The sequence below is a fragment of the Odocoileus virginianus genome, chromosome X (genome assembly GCF_023699985.2).
Source record: "Odocoileus virginianus isolate 20LAN1187 ecotype Illinois chromosome X, Ovbor_1.2, whole genome shotgun sequence".
NCBI lineage: Eukaryota > Metazoa > Chordata > Mammalia > Artiodactyla > Cervidae > Odocoileus > Odocoileus virginianus.
Genome location: NC_069708.1, coordinates 32,168,418 through 32,195,605, shown reverse-complemented (window position 1 = coordinate 32,195,605; position 27,188 = coordinate 32,168,418). Strand labels below are relative to the sequence as shown.

Genomic DNA, 27,188 nt, shown 5'->3' with positions numbered 1-27,188 from the left:
TCTCTAAATTTTAAAATGTGTAAAAATGTTGACAAATTCTCATTCTGTCTTAATTATGCTTCTTAGTGAATTATACTACTTAGCGAATTAAATACTATAAAAGGACAAAATAGTAAGTTAAAACTTATCAAATATATTCACAAATATACTCATTTGGTCTCATTTGGTTTTTTTGGTAATTTATTTTATCTGAGTCTAAAATTAAAGAATAAATGAGAGGGGGCAGGCAGGCGCCAGCCAGAGCTGAAAAGGGGCAAACTCGGCCCCAGGGACGGCATCCCCTACCAAACTGGGAACAGGCTTCCTGGTTCTAACCAAAGACTTCCTGAGATTCTGGACAGTACATCTGCAGGGAGGGTTGCAGCCAGAGATCAGCTCCCCAGAAGAGACACACGGTACACCGGAGACAGACATGCCCGGAAACCGGGCGGCTGGGACCAGAGAGGTGATAAGACGCAACGCACCTGGGGAGAGTGCGCAGGCCAAGCACCTGGTCGCCTGAGCAGCTCGGACGGGGGAAGGGCACACTGTTCTCTAGAACAGTGTGGAGCTTCCTTAAAAAACTGGAAATAGAACTGCCATATGACCCAGCAATGCCACTCCTGGTCATACACACGGAGGAAACCAGATCTGAAAGAGACACGTGCACCCCAGTGTTCATCGCAGCACTGTTTATAATTTCCAGGACATGGAAGCAACCTAGATGCCCATCAGCAGACAAATGGATAAGGAAGCTGTAGTACATATACACTATGGAATATTACTCAGCCATTGAAAAGAATTCATTTGAATCAATTCTAATGAGATGGATGAAACTGGAGCCCATTATACAGAGTGAAGTAAGCCAGAAAGATAAACACCAATACAGTATACTAATGCATATATATGGAATTTAGAAAGATGGTAACGATAACCCTATATGCAAAACAGAAAAAGAGATACAGATGTACAGAACAGACTTTTGGATTCTGTGGGAGAAGGCGAGGGTGGGATGTTCTGAGAGAATAGCTTTGAAACAAGTATACTATCAAGGGTGAAACAGACCACCAGCCCAGGTTGGATGCATGAGACAAGTGCTCCAAGCTGGTGCACTGGGAAGACCCAGAGGGATGGGATGGGGAGGGAAGCGGGAGGGGGATAGGGATGGGGAACACATGTAAATCCATGGCTGATTCATGTCAATGTATGGCAAAAACCACTACAATATTGTAAAGTAATTAGCCTCTAACTAATAAAAATAAATGAAAAAATAGAAATAAATATATAAAAAGCAGCTCTTTAACAAGACTATATTGTAGATGATTTTTAATAACTTATTTCCAGTTTTAAAAATAGTTGTGACTTTGGAATTGGACTTTTCAAAGGCTGTAGTTGTTCAGTTGCTCAGCCATGTCTGACTCTATGTGATCCCATGGACTGCAGCATGCCAGGCTTCCCTATCCTTCACTACCTCCTGGAATTTGCTCAAACTCATGTCCATTGAGTCAGTGATGCCATCTAACCATTGCATCCTCTATCATCCCTGTCTCCTCCTGTCCTCAGTCTTTCCCAGTATCGATGTCTTTTCCAAAGAGTTGGCCTTTCATATCAGGTGGCCAAAGTATTGGAGCATCAGCTTCAGCATCAGTCTTTCCAGTTAATATTCAGGGTTGATTTCTTTTAGGATTAACTGGGTAAATCTTGCAGTCCAAGGGACTCTCAAGAGTCTTCCCCAGCACCACAGTTGGAAAGCATCAATTCTTTGGCTCTCAAACTTCTTTATGGTCCAACTCTCACATCTGTACATGACTACTGGAAAAACCATAGCTTTGAATATGAATCTTTGTCGGCAAAGTGATGTTTCTGCTTTTTAATATGCTGTCAAGCTTTCTCATAGCTTTTCTTCCAAGGAGCAAGCATCTTTTAATTTCATGGCTGCAGTCACCATCTGCAGTGATGTTGGAGCCCAACAAAATAAAGTCTTTCACTGTTTCCATTGTTTCCCCATCCATTTGCCATGAAATGATGGAACCAGATGCCAGGATCTTCATTTTTTGAATGTTGAGTTTTAAGACAGCTTTTTCACTCTCCTTTTCACTTCCATCAAGAGGCTTTTTAATTCCTCTTAACTTTCTGCTGTAAGGGTGGTGTTATCTGCATATCTGAGGTTATTGATATTTCTCCTGACAATCTTGCTTACAGCTTGTGCTTCATTCAGCCCGGCATTTCGCATGATGTATTCTGCATATAATTTAAATAAGCGGTGTGACAATATACAGCCCTTATGTACTCCTTTCCCAATTTTGAACCAGTCCATTGTAACATATAGGGTTCTAACCGTTGCTTCGTGACCTGCATATGAGTTTCACAGAAGGCAAATAAGGTCATCTGATATTCTCACCTCTTTAAGAATCTTCCACCATTTGTCATGATCCACACAGTCAAAGGCTTTAGAGTAATGAAGCAGAAGTAGATGTTTTTCTGGAATTCCCTTGCTTTGTCTATGATCCAACGGATATTGACAACTTGATTTCTGGCTCCTCTGTCTTTTCTAAATCCACCCTGTACATCTGGAAGCTCTTGGTTCATATACTGTTGAAGCCTGACTTGAAGGATTTTGAGTATTGCCTTGCTAGCGTGTGAAAAGAGTGCAATTGTGTGGTAGTTTTAACAATCTTTGGCATTGTCCTTCTTCAGCATTGGAATGAAAGCTGACCTTTTCTAGTCTTGTGGCCACTGCTAAGTTTTCCAAATTCACTTGCATAATGAGTGCAGCACTTTCACAGCATCATCTTTAAGGATTCGTAAGAACTCAGCTGCAATTCTATCAACTCAACTAGCTTTGTCCATAGTAATGCTTCCTAAGGCCCTCTTGACTTCATACTCCAGGGTGTCTGGCTCTAAGTGAGGGACCACAATATTGTGTTTTTCTCGGTCATTAAGATCTTTTTTGTACAGTTCTGTGTATTCTTACCACCTCTTTTCAATATCTTCTGCTTATGTTAGGTCCATACTATTTCTGTCCTTTATTGTGTCCGTTTTGCATGAAATGGTCTCTTGGTACCTCTAATCTTCTTGAAGAGCTCTCTAGTCTTTCCCATTCTGTTGCGTTCCTCTATTTCTTTGCATTGTTCACCTAAGAATGCTTTCTTATCTCTCCTTGCTAGGAACTCTGCATTCAGAGGAGTATATCTTTCCTTTTCTCCTTTGCCTTTTTCTTCTCTTCTTTTCTCAGTAGACCTTTTTGTAAGGCCTCCTGAGACAACCATTTTGCCTTTTTGTATTTCTTTTTCTTGGGGATGGTTTTGCTAACCACCTCCTGTACAATGTTACGAACCTCCATCATAGTTCTCTAGCACTCTGTCTTCCAGATCTAATCCTTTTAATCTATTTATCACTTCCACTGTATAATCATAAGGGATTTTATTTAGGTCATATCTGAATGGCCTAGTGGTTTTCTCTATTTTCTTCAATTTAAGTCTGAATTTTGCAGTAAGGAGCTCATGAACTGAGCCAGTCAGCTCCAGGTCTTGTTTTTGCTGACTGTATAGAGCTTCTCAGCTTCAAAGAATATAATCAGTCTGACTTCCATATTGACCATCTGGTGATGTCCATGTGTAAAGTCATCTCTTGTGTTATTAGACGAGGGTGTTTGGTATTACCAGTGTGTTTTCTTGGCAAAACTCTGTTAGCCTTTGCCCTGCTTCATTTTGTACTCTAAGGCCAAACTTGCCTGTTTCTCCAGGTATCTCTTGATTTCCTACTTTGCATTCCAGTCCCCTATGATGAAAAGGACATGATTTTGGTGTTAGTTCTAGAAGGTCTTCTAGGTCTTCACTGAACCATTCAACTTCAGCTTCTTTGGCATTAGTGGTTGGGGCATAGACTTGGATTACTGTGATGTTTAATGGTTTGCCTAGGAAACAAACTGAGATCATTCTGTCATTTTTGAGATTGCACCCAAGCATTGTATTGGACTGTTTTGTTAACTATGAGAACTACTCCATTTCTTCCAAAGGATTCTTGCCCACAGTAGTAGATATAATGGTCATCAGAATTAAATTCACCCATTCCTATCCATTTTGGTTCACTGATTCCTAAAATATCAATGTTCACTCCCATCTCCTGTTTGACCACTTCAAATTTACCTTGATTCATGGACCTAACAACCAGGTTCCTACTCAGTATTGAGTGTTTGGGAGTTTCCAGCAGAGGCATGGGTCCATAGTGGCCTGCCATGGTGTCAGGGGCACTGGCAGCAGCAGTTTTGTGAGGTGCAGAGGATAAGCATAAATCCTCTTGGAGGAGGCCACCTTTAGCCCTACCATAAAGCCTATAGAGACTGCAAACTCCAGGATTGGGCCACCTCAGGCCAAACTGCAGGGAGGGAGCACAGCTCCACCCATCAGCAGAAAATTGGATTAAAGATTTATTGATGGCCCTGCCCACCAGAGCAAGATCCAGTTTTCCCTACAGCCAGTCCCTCCCATCGGGCCTGGTGCACTGGGAAGACCCAGAGGGATCGGGTGGAGAGGGAGGTGGGAGGGGGGACCAGGATGGGGAATACATGTAAATCCATGGCTAATTCATTTCAATGTATGACAAAAACTACTGTAATGATGTAAAATAATTAGCCTCCAACTAATAAAAATAAATGGAAAAAAAAAGAAGCTTGCACAAGCCTCTTATCCTCATCCATCAGAGAGCAGATAGAATGAAAACAGCAGTCACAGAAAAGTAACCAAAATGATCACATAGATCACAGCCTTGTGTAACTTAATGAAACCATGAGCCATGCTGTGCAGGGCCACCCAAGATGGGCAGGTCATGGTGGAGAGTTCTGACAAAATGTGGTCCACTGAAGAAAGGAATGGCAAACCACTTCAGCATTCTTGCCTTGAGAACCCCATGAACAGTATGAAAAGGCAAAAAGATATGACACTGAAAGATTAACCCCCCAAGTCAGTAGGTATGCAATATGCTATTGGAGAAGAGCAGATAAATAGCTCCAGAATGAATGAAGAAGCTGAGCTAAAGTTGAAACGACACCTGGTTGTGGATGTGTCTGGTGGTAAAAGTAAAGTCTGATGCTGCAGAAGGTTATAGTAGGGAACTTTATCCGAAGAATGATACTTTTAAGGAAAAATGTAGGAAGCACAGGCAGTTATGGGCCAATTCCACGCATTGTTAATTGAAATTCCCCAATTGTGAAGCTGTGGAGAAACTCTGAACCTAAATTTAATTCTGGAAGATAAGCATTGCTTCCTCATCAGGTTATACCTGAAGTGTTTTTCCACTTTTAAAAAAGGTTGAAAATATTGTCTAAAGTTAACATATCTCTTTCATAGCATAACAGTAGAAAATCTACTTAAATGGGGTTCTGAAGAGTTACACTTTAATGGTAGCATATATATAATTTAATATTAAAGTAATCCATTTTGAAATCATTTACATTATTTTTTCAATATAAAATAAATTCTAATATTAACATCTGACCAATAATTTGAATTAAATAATTTATAAAAATTTGCAAAGCAGACTACATCCTTATAGCTCTTGCCCTATTGATATACTTGCTTTTAATATTACTTTTGTATAGTTAGATGATTTAGCTTGGGATTTATGCAGTGAGGCACAAACCCTTTATTGCAACATGCATCAGCATTTTTTAACTGCAGCATTCTATATACCTTTATGAACTATGAGGGTACTTAACTTTAGACTCAGCTTGAAATTAAAACTAAGAATCATGGATATATCTATTGTAACATATTATGCCCCAGTTTATAAAGTTTTCCTACTTCTGAGGAAGCTAGTGTTTGTTTGTTTGCTTGTTTGTTTTTTCTGTGATCAACCAGAATTAATTATTTGTACGCAGAGTTTATTAAGATGAATTTTTGAGGATTTGTGTTTCATTGTAGTAATGTCATTCAACATTTTGTACTTTTCCTCACATAGTATTTCCTTTCATTAGGATGATTTGTTTTAAAGCACCACATTTATTGTCCAAGTACATAGTAAAGTAGGAGAAGAATAATGGTAAATTTGTGAGGTGTGCAGAACAGCAAAAGGGAGACTTCTATAAGATTTCATCAAGAGATTTCAAGAGCCTAAAAATCAAAATTATTAAAGCTGCCTTGAAAAAGGTACTTCACTTGATAGAGTAGTTTATTGACCAGCTAATGAGATGGAAAATGGGTTTTGTTGGGGAGATGTGTTTAATGAAACAACCCTAAAAATACTTTACACTGGATAAAATCCCTGGCAACCTAGCCTGTGTCAAATTGTCCTTCATCATAGAGTTATTTATCATAATTTAATGAATGAAAGCAACAATTGAAGCAGATGTGAAATTAATAGAGGTTCTATTGATAACAGTATAACTATTATATATTGCTTCTAGCTTTTCTTGTACTATAAAAGTTACTAAGTTCTATAGTTTCTGCATTTTGATTATTTGATATATTTTTGTTGTTGTTTTAGTCGCTAAGTCATGTCTGACACTTCTGCTATCCCATGGACTGTAGCTTACCAGGTTCTTCTGTCCACGGGATTTCCCAGGCAAGATTACTGGAGTATTGTATGGTAGTTTTACTCCTGGTTTTTTAAAGGAATCTCCATACTGTTCTCCATAGTGGCTGTACCAGTTTGCATTCCCACCAACAGTGTAAGGGAGTTTCCTTTTCTCCACACTCTCTGAAGCATTTATTGTTTGTAGACTTTTTGATGATAGCCATTCTGACCGGTGTGAGATGATACCTCATTGTGGTTTTGACTTTCATTTCGCTAATAATGAGTGATGTTGAGCACCTTTTCATGTGTTTATTAGCCATCTGCATGTCTTCTTTGAAGTAGTATCTGTTTAGGTTTTTTGCCCACTTTTTGATTGGGTTGTTTCTTTTTCTGGTACTGAGCTGCATGAGCTGCTTGTATATTTTAGAGATTAATTCTTTGTCAATTGCCTCATTTGCTATTATTTTCTTCCATTCTGATAGCTGTCTTTTCAATTTGTTTATAATTTCCCTCATTGTGCAAAATCTTTTACATTTAATAAGATCCCATTTGTTTATTTATGTTTTTATTTCCACTACTCCAGGAGGTAGGTCATAGAGGATCTTGCTGTGATTTATATCAGAGAGTGTTCTATGTTTTCCTCTAAGAGTTTTATAGTTTCTGGTATTGCATTTAGCTCTTTAATCAATTTAGAGTTTATTTTTGTGTATGATGTTAGAAAGTGTTCTGATTTCATTCTTTTATATGTAGTTGGCCAGTTTCCCCAGCACTATTTGTTGAAGAGACTGTCTTTTCTCCATTGTATATTTTTGCATAGTTTGTGAAAGGTGTCCATAGGCACATGGATTTATCTATTTTGTTCCACTGATCTATATTTCTCTCTTTGTGCCAGGGTCATAATGTCTTGATGACTGTAGCTATGTAATATAATCTGAAGTTGAGAAAGTTGATTCCCCCAGTTCCATTCTTCTTTCTCAGGATTGCTTTGGCTCTTTAGGGTCTTTTATGTTTCCATACAAATTGTGAGATTGTTTGTTCTAGTTCTGTGAAAAATACCATTGGTAGTTTGATAGGGATTGCATTGAATCTATAGATTGCTTTGGGAACTATATTCATTTTCACTGTATTGATTCCTCCAATCCAAGAAGACGGTGTATTTCTCCATCTATTTCTGTCATCTTTGATTTCTTTCATGGATGTTTTATAGTTTTCTGTGTACAGGTCTTCTGTCTCTTTAGGTAAATTTATTCCTAAAAACTACCATATGACCCAGCAATCCCATTACTGGATATACCTCAAGGAAACCAGGAATGAAGAAGACACATGTACCCCAATGTTCATTGCAGCACTATTTACCATAGCTAGACTTCCCTGGTGGCTCAGATAGTAAAGCGTCTGCCTACAATGCTAGAGACCCAGGTTCAATCCCTGGGTTGGGAAGATCTCCTAGAGGAGGAAATGGCAACCCACTCCAATATTCTTGCCTGGAAAATCCCATGGGTGGTTGATCCTGGTAGGCTACAGTCCATGGGGTCACAAAGAGTCAGACACGACTGAGTGACTTCACTCACTCAGTCACTCACTCACTCACTCACGACATGGAAGAAATGTCCATGTCTAGATGGACCTAGATGTCCATCGGAAGACAAATGAATAAGGAAGTTGTGGTACATATACACAGTGGAATATTACTCAACTATAAAAGTGAATGCATTTGAGTCAATTCTAATCAGGTGACTGAGCCTAGAGCTTATTATACAGAGTGAAGTAAGTCAGAAAGAGAAAGATAAGTACTGTATATCGATATATATATATATATATATATATATATATATATGCAATCTAGAAAGATAGTATGGATGATCCTACATACAGGGCAGCAAAGGAGGCACAGACGTAACAAACAGACTTTTGGACTCAGTGGAAAAAGAAGAGGGTGAGATGAGTTGAGAGAATAACACTGAAACATGTGCATTACTGTATGTAAAATAAATGACCAGCGCAAGTTCAATTCATCAAGCAGGGCACCCAAAACTGGTGCTCTGGGACAATCTAGAGGGATAGAGTGGGGAAGGAGGTGGGACGAGGATTCAGGATGTGGGGGATACATGTATACCTATGGCTGATTCATATTGATGTATCACAAAAAGCATCACAATATTGTAGAGTAATTATCCTTCAATTAAAATAAACAAATAATTTTTTAAAATACTGGAGTGAATTTCCATTTTCTTCTCCAGGGGCTCTTCCCAACCCAAATATAAAAATAAATGCTTCTTCATGAAAAAGTGTTGTGATGCCATTCTTGTTCTTAAATTTTGGTTGTTCTTATGTAAATAATTAGTCATAACTGCTAGAAATTGAAGATCTAAGCATGAATTTAGCATTTAACTTTAAAGTTAAAAGATAATGACCAAAACATGAGGAGAAAGAACAAGAAATTCTCCAAATGCTAAAGGTAAATGGATTCTTTATATACTAGAAATCATTTAACCTGTAAAACTGAAATACTTGAAACAGTCTATCTAAATGGGGCATTTAGTCATTTGTAACATTGACTTGTTAACCAACAAGAATATTTAAAACATTTACACCTTAGGGAATTTAATTCCAATTAATTTTAATTTCAAAGCAATTAAAACTCCCTTCTCAATTTTTACTGAAAGATAGTTATCTGTCTGTTTAGAATCTTTTAATGTATGGATGTCACCCAAGATTGACTCATTGATTAAATTAATCCTAGGTCTAAGTTGGTGCACAGCTATAGCAAAGATAGAGAGATGAATAACAAACTCTATTAATTTAACATACCATGTGCATCAATAATTGGAAGTTCTAATGGAAATGAACAGTAAGGAATGGGAGGATATATATATATATACACATATATATATATATGTGTATATATATATACACACACACACATAAACACACACACACACACACACAAATAGTTTGTTGCCAGTCTCCATTTTTTAAATGTCATTGTAAGTTGTTTTAAACCTTGATCAATCCCATCATTAAAATGGCCTAGAAAACAATTACTAGTCATGAATGAAACAAATTTTTGGCTATATATATTGATATATGGCAGAAACCAACACAATATTGCAAAACAATTACCCTTCAATTAAAAATAAATAAAGTGTTTTAAACATATTAAAAAAATCATACATCATGACCAACTGGGCTTTATACCAGGAATGCAAGGATTCTTTAATACCTGCAAATCAATCAATGTAATACACCACATTAACAAACTGAAAGATAAAAATCATATGATTATCTCAATAGATGCAGAAAAAGCCTTTGACAAAATCCATCATCCTTTTATGATTAAAACTCTACAGAAAGCAGGAATAGAAGGAACATACCTCAACATAATAAAAGCTATATATGACAAACCCATAGCAAGCATTACCCTTAATGGTGAAAAATTGAAAGCATTTCCCCTGAAATCAGGAACAAGACAAGGGTGCCCACTCTCACCACTACTATTCAACATAGTTTTGGAAGTTTTGGCCACAGCAATCAGAGCAGAAAAAGAAGTAAAAGGAATTCAGATAGGAAAAGAAGAAGTGAAACTCTCTCTGTTTGCAGATGACATGATCCTCTACATAGAAAACCCTAAAGACTCTACCAGAAAATTACTAAAGCTAATCAACGAATATAGTAAAGTTGCAGGATATAAAATTAACACAGAGAAATCCCTTACATTCCTATACACTAACAATGAAAAAACAAAAAGAGAAATTAAGGAAACAATTCCATTCACCATTTCAACAAAAAGAATAAAATACTTAGGAATATATCTACCTAAAGAAACCAAAGACCTATACATAGAAAACTATAAAACACTGATGAAAGAAATCAAAGAGGACACAAACATATGGAGAAATATACCGTGTTCATGGATTGGAAGAAACAATATTGTCAAAATGACTGTACTACCCAAAGCAATCTATAGATTCAATGCAGTCCCTATCAAGCTACCAGCGGTATTTTTCACAGAACTAGAACAAATAATTTCACAATTTGTATGGAAATACAAAAAACCTCGAATAGCCAAAGTAATCTTGAGAAAGAAGAATGGAACTGGAGGAATCAACCTGCCTGACTTCAGGCTCTACTACAAAGCCACAGTCATCAAGACAGTATGGTATTGGCACAGAGACAGAAATATAGATCAATGGAACAGAATAGAAAGCCCAGAGATAAATCCACGAGCCTATGGACACCTTATCTTTGAAAAAGGAGGCAAGGATATACAATGGAAAAAAGACAACCTCTTTAACAAGTGGTGCTGGGAAAACTGGTCAACCACCTGTAAAAGAATGAAACTAGAACACTTTCTGACACCATACACAAAAATAAACTCAAAATGGATTAAAGATCTAAATGTAAGACCAGAAACTATAAAACTCCTAGAGGAGAACTTACGCAAAACACTCTCCAACATAAATCACAGCAGGATCCTCTGTGACCCACCTCCCAGAATATTGGAAATAAAAGCAAAAATAAACAAATGGGATCTAATGAAACTTAAAAGCTTTTGCACAACAAAGGAAACTATAAGCAAGGTGAAAAGACAGCCCTCAAATTGGGATAAAATAATAGCAAACGAAGCAACAGACAAATGATTAATCTCAAAAATATACAAGCAACTCCTGAAGCTCAATTCCAGAAAAATAAATGACCCAATCAAAAAATGGGCCAAAGAACTAAACAGACATTTCTCCAAAGAAGACATACAGATGGCTAACAAACACATGAAAAGATGCTTAACGTCACTCATTATCAGGGAAATGCAAATCAAAACCACAATGAGGTACCATTACACTCCAGTCAGGATGGCTGCTATCCAAAAGTCTACAAGCAATAAATGCTGGAGAGGGTGTGGAGAAAAGGGAACCCTCTTACACTGTGGGTAGAAATGCAAACTAGTACAGCCGCTATGGAGAACAGTGTGGAGATTTCTTAAAAAGCTGGAAATAGAACTGCCATATGACCCAGCAATCCCACTTCTGGGCATACACACTGAGGAAACCAGATCTGAAAGAGACACGTGCACCCCACTGTTCATCGCAGCACTGTTTATAATAGCCAGGACATGGAAGCAACCTAGATGCCCATCAGCAGACAAATGGATAAGGAAGCTGTGGTACATATACACCATGGAATTTTACTCAACCATTAAAAAGAATTCATTTGAATCAGTCCTAATGAGATGGATAAAACCGGAGCCCATCATACAGAGTGAAGTAAGCCAGAAAGATAAAGACAATACAATAACGCATATATATGGAATTTAGAAAGATGGTAACAATAACCCTATATGCAAAACAGAGAAAGAGACACAGATGTACAGAACAGACTTTTGGACTCTGTGGGAGAAGGCGAGGGTGGGATGTTTCGAGAGAACAGCATCGAAACATGTATATTATCAAGGGTGAAACAGATCACCAGCCCAGGTTGGATGCATGAGACAAGTGCTCCGGGCTGGTGCACTGGGAAGACCCAGAGGGATCGGGTGGAGAGGGAGGTGGGAGGGGGGATGGGGATGGGGAATACATATAACTCCATGGATGATTCATGTCAATATATGGCAAAAACCACTACAATATTGTAAAGTAATTAGCCTCCAACTGATAAAAATAAATGGGAAAAAAAAAGAAACTCAAAAAAATAAATAAAAAAGGGTTTTAAAGTCAAACCGATCCAGATTTTGACATGTTACATGAATACGATGATATCATAGCTAACATGGAAAAAAAAAAACAATAAATTAGTCTAAGGTGCTTTTCACAGTTAAGTAGTATTTAAAACATTAAGTTTGTAACTATTTCTTATAATCCTAAGCTAAGAGAATATATGCATTTTCCTGCTAGATGTATTTCATACTTCTTTAAATCTTTCATTTTTGAAAAGCTATATTCACAAGTAAAAGTCTCCAAAGACTGCATTTAAAAAAAAAAAAACTTGGTAAGGAAATGATGTAAGCAGTGACTAGAATTATGACATAGTGAAAATTCTTTTGCATCAGTAGTTACCACGGAGATGTAGCAACACACTTCATTTGGAGAACTTGCCTAGCTCCAAGAGGTTTCTTCTTGAGTATCCTCTTTCTCCACCTTCAAAAATAACATATTTTTCTTTCTGATTTTTGTCCAGGTGTATATGGACCCAAGGATCTGGACTGTTACACCATATTTTAATACTTGGTTCCATTTACACATGCAGTATTTGAACCCGGAAAGTATTCTAAGTTTAAAGGTTTGGATTTAAAGCTTTGAGTTATGTTTAAGATATTTGATTTTAGTATCTGAAACAGTTAAGATAAGTATCTGTGGTCCTATCATTTTAAAAGGGATCTAGTTAATTTTTAAAGCCTTCTAAGCAATATGAAGTCTTATTTAGCAGTTATCATAGGTTAGAAATTAACTGAACTTGGTCTGAATGAATCAAATGACCAATAACTTGTTTAAACCATTCTTCACACTGTAAAATGCAGCTATCTTTATTTAGTGAGTGAATAGTGAACAACTCAAAACTTGACTCCGAACTTTCTATTTTTTCATTTATGAAGACAAACGATTATTTTGAAATGTTGCCATAGAACAATTTCAGTTAAGTAAATATTTCTGGAAAGAAAAATTATTTTATGGATCTTCCTAGGAATATTTCATCAGGTATTGTCATTTAAAATCACTGTGATTTAATTTGATTAATCTGTTTTCACTCCCTGTTTAGAAACATCACTTTTTGTGAGAGCCAAACTTTTTAGACATGACTGAACTTGGGTTTGCATCTACTGTTATTGAAATGCCTCTTATAAATCCACTGATCAACGGAGATCCTATACATCGGGTAAGGGCAGTTTTGCTTCTTTTTTTTTTTTTTTCCCCATTAAAACTGGTCAAATTTTTATTGAATTCATTATTACCTTTTATTTAGAAAAACTGTCACTTTTAATGATTGGTCACTTACTTTGTAAGCTTGTAGTCTCTTTATCAACATCTACTTATCTTCTTCTTAAAATTGCTTGAGTGATATTTAACACAACCTTAGGTCCCATATAACCTCCTTTTGGGTGGATTTAGATTCTTTTGCAGCCTCCACTGGCAGGCTCAGAAGTTCTGGCAATGTGTCTTAAAGTTATACTACCCAGAGTCTATTCTGTTGAATGATTTTAAATATGACTCTAAAGCAGATTCAAGTTCCTTTATACCCATTCATACCTGTAAGTTCAACTTTCTAATATTTAAAAGTATCATTTTGAGCAGCAGTGACATCTACCCACAGACTTGGTCTCCAGGAAGAAAGAGGGTATGATTCAGATTTAGCATTTACCCATTTAAGATAATCTATTGAAGAAAAGTCTTATCTACAAATGTAATGTAATTTCAGACTTAAATTTAAGAAAATAGGGAAAACCACTACACCATTCAGGTATGACCTATATCAAATCCCTTTTGATTATACAGTGGAAGTGAGAAATAGATTTAAGGGACTAGATCTAATAGACAAAGTGCCTGATGAACTATGGACAGAGGTTTGTGACATTGTACAGGAGACAGGGATCAAGATCATCCCCAAGAAAAAGAAATGCAAAAAAGCAAAACGGCTGTCTAAGGAGGCCTTTCAAATAGCTGTGAAAAGAAGAGAAGCAAAAAGCAAAGGAGAAAAGGAAAGATATACCCATTTGAATGCAGAGTTCCAAAGAAGAGCAAGGAGAGATAAGAAAGCCTTCCTCGGTGATCAGTGCAAAGAAATAGAGGAAAACAATAGAATAAGAAAGACTAGAGATCTCTTCAAGAAAATTAGAGATGCCAAGGGAACGTTTCATGCAAAGATGGGCTCAATAAAGGACAGAAATGGTATGGACCTGACAGCAGCAGAAGATATTGAGAAGAGACAGCAAGAATACACAGAAGAACTGTACAAGAAAGATCTTCATGACCCAGATAATCACGATGGTGTGATCACTCACCTAGAGCCAGACATCCCAGAATGTGAACTCAAGTGGGCCTTAGGAAGCATCACTACGAACAAAGCTAGTGGAGGTGGTGGAATTCCAGTTGAGCTATTTCAAATCCTAAAAGATGATGCTGTGAAAGTGCTGCACTCAATATGTCAGCAAACGTGGAAAACTCAGCAGTGGCCACAGGACTGGAAAAGGTCAGTTTTCATTCCAATCCCTAAGAAAGGCAATGCCAAAGAATGCTCAAACTACCGCACAATTGAACTCATCTCACATGCTAACGAAAGTAATGCTCAAAATTCTCCAAGCCAGGCTTCAGCAATACGTGAACCATGAACTTCAAGCTGGTTTTAGGAAAGGCAGAGGAACCAGAGATCAAATTGCCAACATCCACTCGATCATGGAAAAAGCAAGAGAGTTCCAAAAAACATCTATTTCTGCTTTGTTGACTATGCCAAAACCTTTGACTCTTTGGATCACAATAAACAGTGGAAAATTCTGAAAGAGCTGGGAATACCAGACCACCTGACCTGCCTTTTGAGAAACCTGTATGCAGTTCAGGAAGCAACAGTTAGAACTGGACATGGAGCAACAGACTGATTCCAAATAGGAAAAGGAGTACGTCAAGGTTGTATATTGTCACTCTGTTTATTTAACTTATATGCAGAGTACATCATGAGAAAGCCTGGGCTGGAAGAAGCACAAGCTGGAATCAAGATTGCCTGGAAAAATATCAACAATCTCAGGTATGCAGATGACACCACCCTTATGGCAGAAAGTGGAGAGGAACTAAAAAACCTCTTGATGAAAGTGAAAGAGGAGAGTGAAAAAGTTGGCTTAAAGCTCAACATTCAGAAAACTAAGATCAGGGCATCCGGTCCCATTGCTGCTGCTGCTGCTGCTAAGTCACTCCAGTCGTGTCCAACTCTTTGTGACCCCATAGACGTCAGCCCACCAGGTTCCCCCGTCTCTGGGATTCTCCAGGCAAGAACAGTGGGGTGGGTTGCCATTTCCTTCTGCAATGAGTGAAAGTGACAAGTGAAAGTGAAGTCACTTAGTCGTGCCCAACTCTTGGCGACCCCGTGGACTGCAGCCTACCAGGCTCCTCCATCTACGGGATTTTCCAGGCAAGAGTACTGGAGTGGGGTACCATTGCCTTCTCCTTCTGGTCCCATTACTTCATGGCAAATAGATGGGGAAATAGTGGAAACAGTGGTTGACTTTATTTTGGGGGGCTCCAAAATCACTGCATATGATGACTGCAGCCATGAAATTAAAAGGAGTTTACTCCTTGGAAGGAAGGTTATGACCAACCTACACAGCATATTAAAAAGCAGAGACATTACTTTGCCAACAAAGGTCCGTCTAGTCAAAGTTATGGTTTTTCCAGTAGTCATGTATGGATGTGAGAGCTGGACTGTGAAGAAAGCTGAGCGCTGAAGAATTGATAATTTTGAACTGTGGCATTGGAGAATACTCTTGAGAGTCCCTTGGACTTCAAGGAGATCAAACCTGTCAATTCTAAAGGAAATCAGTCCTGAATATTCATTGGAAGGACTGATGCTGAAGCTGAAACTCCAATACTTTGGCCACGTGATGGGAAGAACTGACTCACTGGAAAAGACCCTGAAGCAGGGAAAGATTGAAGGTGGGAGGAGAAGGGGATGACAGAGGATAAGATGGCTGGATGGCATCACTGACCCAATGAACATGAGTTTGAGTAAACTCCGGGAGCTGGTGATGGACAGGGAGGCCTGGCATGCTGCAGTCCATGGGGTCGCAGAGTCGGACACGACTGAGCGACTGAACTGAACTGAACTAAATGCGAAAAGGTCTCTGTTTTTCTTCAGAACTTAAAAAAATGAGCAAATATTGTACATCTAGCTTATCATTTTGACATCATCATGTCAAAAGCAGCCAGTATAAAAATGACCTTATTAAAATTAAAATTACTTTTTTACTAGATGGAGAGTTATCTGGATACCACTGTTGGAACACAGTGTACTGCTGATTATTCACAAATGATGACTCATCCCAAGATAAATACCAGATGGCCTTCTTGCCCTCAATACTGGGTACAACAAGTATGTTTGAATTTTTCCTTTAGATAAGTTTAGTTTTCTGTTTTTCTCTTTTTGTAGATTTTTTTTTTGGAGGGGTGGAATTTGATTGCTCCATCTCAATACACCTATTTCCTATGATCTTATTGTATTAAGTTTTACTTGGGTGAGGGGGGACCGGCTCTTACTTAGTGCCTAATTGTACTCTACTCCTTGAGCATTTTGAGACCCCAGTTAGTGATTTTGAACATTTTTTCAAAAAGACAATGATGATTTTTTCATAGATTAATGGAAAATATGCCATTAAAGAATGGTTTGTTTCTAGATTATATTGGTGCATGTTAACCCTGGGGAGACCCTCACCCTCAAGTCCGATGATGGGAACATTCAAAATATTCAAGGTCGGTAAAAGTATATATGTTGTTTGATATCAAATAGAGGTGAATTTAAATATTAGTGTGAGATGATTTTACTAGTAATATAATCCCCTACTATCCTTTCTTGTTTGAGCCATATTGAGTGCTCTTAAGTTTATATACTCCTCATAGGAGCATAATGTCAACAGAACAACCAGGACTCATCTTGCTAGTGTTACTACAGACCTTCATGTAAAGTACTTATAAAAATTGAAATTGAAGAATTCCATTTGAAAAAGTCCAGATTCTGGAAATATTCACAACCACTGATAGTTTTAGACTATCCTCTGATAGGAGACTTGTGAGTGCTCCAGACAACTCATTCATTCATATATTCAACAAGTATTTCATTAATGCCTAGCCTATTCCAGCACTAAGCTAAGTTGTTTCAGTCGTGTTCGACTCTTTGTGACCTTATGGATTGTAGCCCACCAGGCTCCTCTGTCCATGAGATTCTCCAGGCAACAGTACTGGAGTGGGTTGCCATACCCTCTTCCAGGGGATCTTCCCTATCCAGGGATCGAACCTGCTTCTGTGACTCTTGCATTGCAGGCAGATTCTTCACCACTGAGCCACCTAGGAAGCCCATTCCAGCACTACAGTAAACATTTAAGATAGAAAAATGTATAAGATGGGGGAAATTATTTATATATAACTATTAAAAGTTTGATATCTATCTATATACATGTGTATATAGCAAATGTGCAGCATACATAATTATTTCAGTAGTAGTACAAAGTTAATAAATATTTACTTCATTTAAGATTTATTACTGGGGCTTCCCTGGTGGATCAGTGGTAATGAATCCGTCTGCCAATGCAGGAGACAGGTTTGATCCCTGATCCCAGAGAATCCCACATGCCACAGGGCAACTAAGCCCATGCACCATAACTACTGAACCTATGCTCTAGAGCTCGTGTGCTGCAACTACTAAAGTCTGCACACCCTAGACCTAGGTCGCTCAAGAGAAGCGACCACAATGAGAAGCCCACACACCACAAGTAGAGAGTAGTCCTTGCTTGCTACAACTTGAAAAAATCCCACACAGCAACAAAGACCTAGCACAGCTAAAATAAATAAATAAATAATAATAATAAATTTTTTAAGATGTACTATTATTTCAAAGTGCAATGATTTTTTCTGTTTTTATGCCAATTCTTTTGCATCTGAAGGTGATTTTGAGATATGTCTCAAGTTGCTTTGAAACATCATTTAGCATTGGGTTCCATATGGCTGCTACATACAGTTTACCATAAACTCATCTTTATTACTTTCCCCCTTATTAACAGCAAATTACCATTCTAGGCCTTGAAGCCACATATACTTTTACAACTAAGCACTAATTATAATAATTTCAGATAAACAAAAGAATGCTGATATATAAATGTCTCTATTCTGTGTTGTATTTTTATTTCCTATGGTATGTGTGTTTAAGATAGTAAGAATACTATTTAAGATAGTTTAAGATAGTAAGTATAAAAATAAGGCATCACATGAGTAGCATTGGGTCCTTTATGTTATGTTGTTCCTCCCAAATTATCTCACTTTGCTAATATTAGTTAAAAGCCTTCATGTGAAAATTGATTAAAGTTTTTTATATAATATCACTATAAAATATATTTTATGATACAGAGTAAAACTTCTATTATTCAACATACAACTATAATAGGTGAATAAAATGAGTAAGTAAAAGACAATTGTGTGTATGTACTAAGTCACTTCAGTCATGTCGGACTTTTTATGACCCTATGGACTGTAGCCCACCAGGCTCTTCTGTCCATGGGTTTCTTTAGGCAAGAATACTAGAATGGATTGCCATGGCCTCCTCCATGGGATCTTCCCGACCCAGGAATCAAACCCACGTCCCCTGTGTCTCCTACATTGGCAGGCAGATTCTTTACCACTAGCACCACCTAGAAAGCCCAAAATCAATTATACTTGAAGTAAATACACTAGCTGTGTATTTGGCCAAAATTTTTATGATGTAAATTTCACCCAATCCCCGTTACATACCTTGGTTATTTTTCATCCTTTGTGATGAATTTGTATTGATTTATCTACATTCCTACCTAGTCTCTTATGTAAGTAAACAAAATACACTTTCAAAATGGGTGACTTGTTAAGACTTGGGACTAGTTTTCACTGTGGAAAGTTAAATGGATTTTTTTAAACTTATTCAAAATTTTATTAATAATAATTCTCCTTTAGGACCCGCTGATGTACCTTTGATGTCACCAAGTGGTACTTTACCACCAATATATCTTCCTCCTGGTTACATGTCTCAGGTATACTACTGTGGTTTTCTTTGGTATTTAACACTAAGTCACCATTTAACAGTTCTTTTTACATTACAGTATGATAAGAGAACTTCTAGAATACCATTTATTTATTCACTTTATTGTTATCATGAATGCTAAAAGGCAATTGCAGTGATGTTTAACCAAACCTCCCTAGTTCAGTTCAGTTCAGTGGCTCAGTCCTGTCCAACTCATTGCGACCTCATGAACCACAGCACACCGGGCCTCCCTGTCCATCACCAACTCCCAGAGCTTACCCAAACTCATGTCCATCAAGTCGGTGATGCCATCCAACTATCTAATCCTCTGTCATCCCCTTCTTCTCTGGCCCTCAATCTTTCCCAGCATCAGGGTCTTTTCCAATGAGTCAGCTCTTCGCATTAGGTGACCAAAGTATTGGAGTTTCAGCTTCAGCATCAGTCCTTCCAATGAACACCCAGGACTGATCTCCTTTAGGATGGACTGGTTGGATCTCCTTGCTGTCCAAGGGACTCTCAAGAGTCTTCTCCAACACCACAGTTCAAAAGCCTCAATTCTTTGGTGCTCTGCTTTCTTTATAGTCCAACTCTCACATCCATACATGACTACTGGAAAAACCATAGCCTTGACTAGACGGACCTTTGTTGGTAAAGAAATGCCTTTGCTTTTTAATATGCTGTCTAGGTTGGTCATAACCTTCCTTCCAAGGGGTAAGCCTCTTTTAATTTCATGGCTGCAATCACCATCTACAGTGATTTTGGAGCACCCAAAAATAAAGTCAACCACTGTTTCCGCTGTTTCCCCATCTATTTCCCATGAAGTGATGGGACCGGATGCCATGATCTTAGTTTTCTGAATGTTGAGCTTTAAGCCAACTTTTTCACTCTCCTCTTTCACTTTCATCAAGAGGTTTTTTAGTTCCTCTCCACTTTCTGCCATAAGGGTGGTGTCATCTGCATACCTGAGATTGTTGATATTTTTCCAGGCAATCTTGATTCCAGCTTGTGCTTCTTCCAGCCCAGGCTTTCTCATGATGTACTCTGCATATAAGTTAAATAAACAGAGTGACAATATACAACCTTGACGTACTCCTTTTCCTATTTGGAATCAGTCTGTTGCTCCATGTCCAGTTCTAACTGTTGCTTCCTGAACTGCATACAGGTTTCTCAAAAGGCAGGTCAGGTGGTCTGGTATTCCCAGCTCTTTCAGAATTTTCCACTGTTTATTGTGATCCAAAGAGTCAAAGGTTTTGGCATAGTCAACAAAGCAGAAATAGATGTTTTTTGGAACTCTCTTGCTTTTTCCATGATCGAGTGGATGTTGGCAATTTGATCTCTGGTTCCTCTGCCTTTCCTAAAACCAGCTTGAAGTTCATGGTTCACGTATTGCTGAAGCCTGGCTTGGAGAATTTTGAGCATTACTTTCGTTAGCATGTGAGATGAGTTCAATTGTGCGGTAGTTTGAGCATTCTTTGGCATTGCCTTTCTTAGGGATTGGAATGAAAACTGACCTTTTCCAGTCCTGTGGCCACTGCTGAGTTTTCCACGTTTGCTGACATATTGAGTGCAGCACTTTCACAGCATCATCTTTTAGGATTTGAAATAGCTCAACTGGAATTCCACCACCTCCACTAGCTTTGTTCGTAGTGATGCTTCCTAAGGCCCACTTGAGTTCACATTCTGGGATGTCTGGCTCTAGGTGAGTGATCACACCATCGTGATTATCTGGGTCATGAAGATCTTTCTTGTACAGTTCTTCTGTGTATTCTTGCCGTCTCTTCTCAATATCTTCTGCTGCTGTCAGGTCCATACCATTTCTGTCCTTTATTGAGCCCATCTTTGCATGAAATGTTCCCTTGGCATCTCTAATTTTCTTGAAGAGATCTCTAGTCTTTCCTATTCTATTGTTTTCCTCTATTTCTTTGCACTGATCACCGAGGAAGGCTTTCTTATCTCTCCTTGCTCTTCTTTGGAACTCTGCATTCAAATGGGTATATCTTTCCTTTTCTCCTTTGCTTTTTGCTTCTCTTCTTTTCACAGCTATTTGAAAGGCCTCCTTAGACAGCCGTTTTGCTTTTTTGCATTTCTTTTTCTTGGGGATGATCTTGATCCCTGTCTCCTGTACAATGTCACAAACCTCTGTCCATAGTTCATCAGGCACTTTGTCTATTAGATCTAGTCCCTTAAATCTATTTCTCACTTCCACTGTATAATCAAAAGGGATTTGATATAGGTCATACCTGAATGGTGTAGTGGTTTTCCCCACTTTCTTCTATTTACGTCTGAATTTGGCAATATGGAGTTCATGATTTGAGCCACAGTCAGCTCCCAGTCTTGCTTTTGCTGACTGTATAGAGCTTCTCCATCACTGACTGCAAAATCAATCTGATTTCAGTGTTGGCCATCTGGTGATGTCCATGTGTAGAGTCTTCTCTTTTGTTGTTGGAAGAGGGTGTTTGCTATGACCAGTGTGTTCTCTTGACAAAACTCTATTAGCCTTTGCCCTGCTTCATTCTGTACTCCAAGGCCAAATTTGACTGCTACTCCAGGTGTTTCTTGACTTCCTACTTTTGCATTCCAGTCCCCTATAATGAAAAAGACATCTTTTTTGGGTTAGTTATAGAAGGTCTTGTAGGTCTTCATAGAACCATTCAACTTCAGCTTCTTCAGCGTTACTGGTCGGGGCATAGATTGGATTACAGTGATATTGAATTGTTTGCCTTGCAAATGAACAGAGATCATTCTGTCGTTTTTGAGATTGCATCCAAGCACTGCATTTCAGACTCTTTTGTTGACTATGATGGCTACTCCATTTCTTCTAAGGGATTCCTGCCCACAGTAGTAGATATAATGGTCATCTGAGTTACATTAACCCACTCCAGTCCATTTTAGTTCGCTGATTCCTAGAATGTCGACATTCACTCTTGCCATCTCCTGTTTGACCACTTCCAATTTGGCTTGATTCATTGACCTAACATTCCAGGTTCGTATGCAATATTGCTCTTTACAGCGTCGGACTTTGCTTCTATCACCAGTCACATCCACAATTGGGTGTGGTTTTTGCCTTGGTTCCATCCTTTCATTCTTTCTGGAGTTATTTCTCCACTGATCTCCAGTAGCATATTGGGCACCTACAGACCTGGGGAGTTAATCTTTCAGTGTCCTATCTTTTTGCTTTTTCATACTGTTTTTGGGATTCTCAAGGCAAGAATACTGAAGTAGTTTGCCATCCATTCTCCAGTGGACCACATTCTGTCAGACCTCTCCACCATGACCCATCTGTCTTGGGTGGCCCCACACGGCATGGCTTAGTTTCATTGAGTTAGATGAGGCTGTGGTCCTGTGATCAGATTGGCTAGTTGTCTGTGATTGTGGTTTCAGTCTGTCTGCCCTCTGATGCCCTCTCTCAGAGCCTACTGTCTTACTTGGGTTTCTCTTACCTTGGACGTGGGGTATCTCTTCACAGCTGCTCCAGCAAAGCGCAGCCACTGCTCCTTACCTTGGACGTAGGGTATCTCCTTACGGCCGCCTCTCCTGACCTTGGACGTGGGGTAGCTTCTCTCGGCTGCCACTCCTGATCTTGGACGTGGGGTTGCTCCTCTCAGCCACTGCTCCTGACCTTGACCACTCCCCAGACTGTCTTGTAAATAATGCCTTATTCATCTAATGAATTTACATCTCTTCATATTCATTAATACTTCATTGTTTTTGTTTGTTTCTATATATTTTAACCAGTCTTAATTATCTCCTACAATTACTACTGTAAAGGCTTCTGACAGTGTGTGGACATTATTCCCTCAAATTACTTAGTATTTTCAGTTCAGTAGTATTTCATTGTCAGTTGTCAGACTACAATGGGCACTTTTTTAAACATTCATTTATTTATTTTATTTGGAGGCTACTTTACAATATTGTGGTGGTTTTTGCCATACATCAACATGAATCAACCATGGGTGGACATGTCATGTGTCCTACCATCCTCAACTGCCCTTCCACCTCCCTCCACACCCACCCCATTCCTCTGGGTTGTCCCAGAGCACCAGCTTTGTGTGCCCTGCTTCATGCATCGAATTTGCACTGGTCATCTATTTTACATATGGTAATATATGTTTCAATTCCATTCTCTCATATCGTCCCACCCTCGCCTTTTCCCACAGAGTCCAAAAGTCTGTTCTTTACATCTATGTCTCTTTTGCTGTCTTCTGTATAGGGTCTTGTGTATAGGTGTATAGGTTTGACTTTACTCAAACTCATGTCCATCAAGTCGGTGATGCCAGCCAGCCATCTCGTCCTGTTTCCCCTTCTCCTCCTGCCCCCAATTCCTCCCAGCATCAGGGTCTTTTCCAATGAGTCAACTCTTCGCATGAGGTGGCCAAAGTATTGGAGTTTCAGCTTCAGCATCAGTCCTTCCAATGAACACCTAGGACTGATCTCCTTTAGGATGGACTGGTTGGATCTCCTTGCAGTCCAAGGGACTCTCAAGAGGCTTCTCCAACACCACAGCTCAAAGGCATCAATTTTTCAGTGCTCAGCTTTCTTCACAGTCCAACTCTCACATCCATACATGACCACTGGAAAAACCATAGCCTTGACTACGCAGACCTTTGTTGGCAAAGTAATGTCTCTGTTTTTTAATATGCTGTCTAGGTTGGTCATAACTTTCCTTCCAAGGAGGAAGCGTCTTTTAATTTCATGGCTGCAATCACCATCTGTTATTTTGGAGCCCCAAAAAAATAAAGTCTGACACTGTTTCCACCGTTTCCCCATCTATTTCCCATGAAGTGATGGGACCAGATGCCATGATCTTGGTTTTCTGAATGTTGAGCTTTAAGCCAACTTTTTCACTCTCCTCTTTCACTTTCATCAAGAGGCTTTTTAGTTCCTCTTCACTTTCTGCTGTAAGGGTGGTGTCATCTGAATATCTGAGGCTATTGATATTTCTCCCGGCAATCTTAATTCCAGCTTGTGCTTCTTCCAGCCCAGCATTTCTCATGAGCGCCGAAAAATTGATGCTTTTGAACTGTGGTGTTGGAGAAGACTCTTGAGAGTCCTTTGGACTGCAAGGAGATCCAACCAGTCCATCCTGAGGGAGATCAGTCCTGGGTGTTCATTGGAAGGACTGATGCTGAAGCTGAAACTCCAATACTTTGGCCACTTCATGCGAAGTGTTGACTCATTGGAAAAGACCCTGATGCTGGGAGGGGTTGGGGGCAGGAGGAGAAGGGGACAACAGAGGATGAGATGGCTGGATGGCATCACCGACTCGATGGACATGAGTTTGAGTAAACTCCAGGAGTTGGTGATGGACAGGGAGGCCTGGTGTGCTATGATTCATGGGGTTGCAAAGAGTCAGGCACGACTGAGTGACTGAATTGAAATGAACTGAACTGAACTGTATAGAGTCGTCATTGCCATCTGTCTAATTTCCACATATATTCATTAATACACTGTACTGGTGTTTTTCTTTCTTACTTATTTCACTCTGTATAATAGGCTCCAATTTCATCCACCTTATTAGAACTGACTCAAATGAATTCTTTTTTATAACTGAGTCCATTGTGTATATGTACCACAAATTTCTTATCTGTTAGTCTCCCAATGAACATCTAGTTGCTTCCATATCCTAGCTATTGTAAACAGTACTTCAATGAACTTTGCGGTACATGTGTCTCTTTCAGTTCTGGTTTCCTTGGTGTGTATGCCCAGCACTGGGATTGCTGGGTCATATGGCAGTTCTATTTTCAGTTTTTTAAAGAAATCTCCACACTGTCCTCCATAGTGCCTGTACTAGTTTTCATCCCCACCAACAGTGTAAGAGGGTTCCCTTTTCTCCACACCCTCTCCAGAATTTATTGCTTGTAAACTTTTTTATGGCAGCCTACAATGGGCACTTTTTAAAACTTCCTCAAATGTTTATCAAGTACCTAAAATGAGTTTGAATAAACTCCGGGAGTTGGTGATGGACAGGGAGGCCTTGCATGCTGTGATTCATGGGGTCGCAAAGATTCGGATACGGCTGAGTGGCTGAACTGAACTGAACTGAAAATGGGCAGAGAGCTTTGGCTCCTATAGAGATTAATAAGATATTACACCACCTCAGAAATTTTATAATTGAGAATATGTCTTTTTCTATTGCTTGGCTGTGGAGATCAAGAACATAGTAAAGTCAATATGTGTGTGTGTGCTTAGTCACTCAGTCATGTCCGACTCTTTGCAACCCCATGGACTATAGCTTTGCAGGCTCCTCTGTCCATGGGGATTCTCCAGGCAAGAATACTGGAGTAGGTTGCCATGCCCTCCTCCAGGGGATCCTCCCAACCCAGTGATCGAACCCAGGTTTCCCACATTGCAGGTGGATTCTTTACCATCTGAACCACCAGGGAAGCCCAAGAATACTGACTGGAGTGGTTAGCCTATTGCTTCTCCAAGGGAACTTCCCTACCCAGGAATAGAACTGGGGGTCTCCTGCATTGCAAGCAGATTCTTTACCAGCTTAGCTACCAGGGAAGCCTGAAAGTCAATATAATATGGTTTAGCTCTAAGTGGAATTATCTATTTAGGCAATGTCTAACAAAAATATAAATGCATATACTCTTTCATTCAGCAGTTCTACACTGAGGAATTTATCCAAAGATATATTTTTATAAATGTGAAATAATAAATGTACAAGAATTGTTTTTTATAATATTGTTTGTAATCACAAAAGGCTGGAAACAACCTACAAGCCTGTCAGTGGAAGACTGTTGAAGTATATCCATTTAATGAGATAATGGAGCACTAAGCAAATAAGCAGCAATGCAAGAAAGGGGGGGGGGCCCTATGTATGATATAGAAAGATCTTCAAGATATATTTCTATGTGTAAAAAACAAACTACAGAATTTGCAAATAATGCTACCTGTATGTAATTCAAAATGAGGAAAAGCAAGAATCTGTATTCTTATTTGCTTGCAAGGCATAAAGAAATTCTGGAAGTTTTCATAAGAAACCAAGAACAGTAGTAATCTACTAGAGGGAAATAAGGAAATAAGGTTTAGGAGGGAAACTTTTTCATGTATTTTTTATACATTATAGTTTTGAACCATGACAATATATTATCTATAGTCAAAAGTTACATTTTTAAAAAATGTATGGAAAAGGAAGAAATATCTTGCCTCCCACTTGACATTGTTTTACTTCATTATTGGTGTTTGATCCTTTATGGTTTTAGAGCACAGAATATAAATCTAAAACATGGTAGGAAAATGCTGATTTTTATGGATTCTAATATGTTTATGACTCTGTTTTCCATCTTAGGTGGTGGAAGTAAATGGAATTCGAAAAATTATCGTTGTGCCTCAGACAACCGACTACTACACGACCATGTCTGCTCCTATACAACAAGTATCACACTGCATGGCACCAACTTTTATGTATCCACAAGCCACTCAAGTGATGTACCCCACATCTCAAGGGGAATTTCTGCCACCTTACATTCAAGAGCCTGTGCCACAGCAGCTGCCACCACCGCCACTGCTGCTACAACCACCACCATTGCCACCACCACCACCATTGCCGCCACCACCACCATTGCCACCACTACCACCACTGCCACCACCACCAGCAGCATTTATATATCATGAGCAGCATGGTAGTATATAATATTCTTAAACAGGAGATTTTTTAGTTTGTTAAAATTAACAGCTGTGGGAAACTATTTAAAAAGCAGAAGATATATGATTCAACAAATGATTGCATTTCATGCATATATATTTTGATGGATAATAAGAGGCATTAGTTTATGTCTTATGCAAAATGCCCATAAACAGAATTTTCTATAAATTTTTTGTACTTTGACATAGCCTGTAATTTATGATATTTATTTTACTGACTGGATCTATAGAATCATATTGAAAAATCATAAAAGAATGTTTTCATTATTCATGGCATACAGTGGTATTATAAAAGACACATTATAATCATCTTT

The 27,188-nt window shown here is 38.7% G+C and overlaps 1 protein-coding gene across 1 annotated transcript in view; it reads left to right on the top strand.

Annotated features, from left to right (window-relative positions):
• Positions 1-12,550: 12,550 nt before the first annotated feature.
• LOC110121973 (fibronectin type III domain containing protein 3C1-like) overlaps positions 12,551-27,188 on the top strand; it is a 53,598-nt gene continuing 38,960 nt past the window's right edge. The window contains exons 1-6 of the mRNA XM_070461776.1: positions 12,551-12,765; positions 13,243-13,359; positions 16,438-16,557; positions 16,859-16,934; positions 19,158-19,234; positions 26,519-26,852. Coding sequence (XP_070317877.1) covers positions 13,279-13,359; positions 16,438-16,557; positions 16,859-16,934; positions 19,158-19,234; positions 26,519-26,852 — 688 coding nt within the window. The 5' untranslated portion in view covers positions 12,551-12,765; positions 13,243-13,278. The remainder of the gene's footprint in view (positions 12,766-13,242; positions 13,360-16,437; positions 16,558-16,858; positions 16,935-19,157; positions 19,235-26,518; positions 26,853-27,188) is intronic.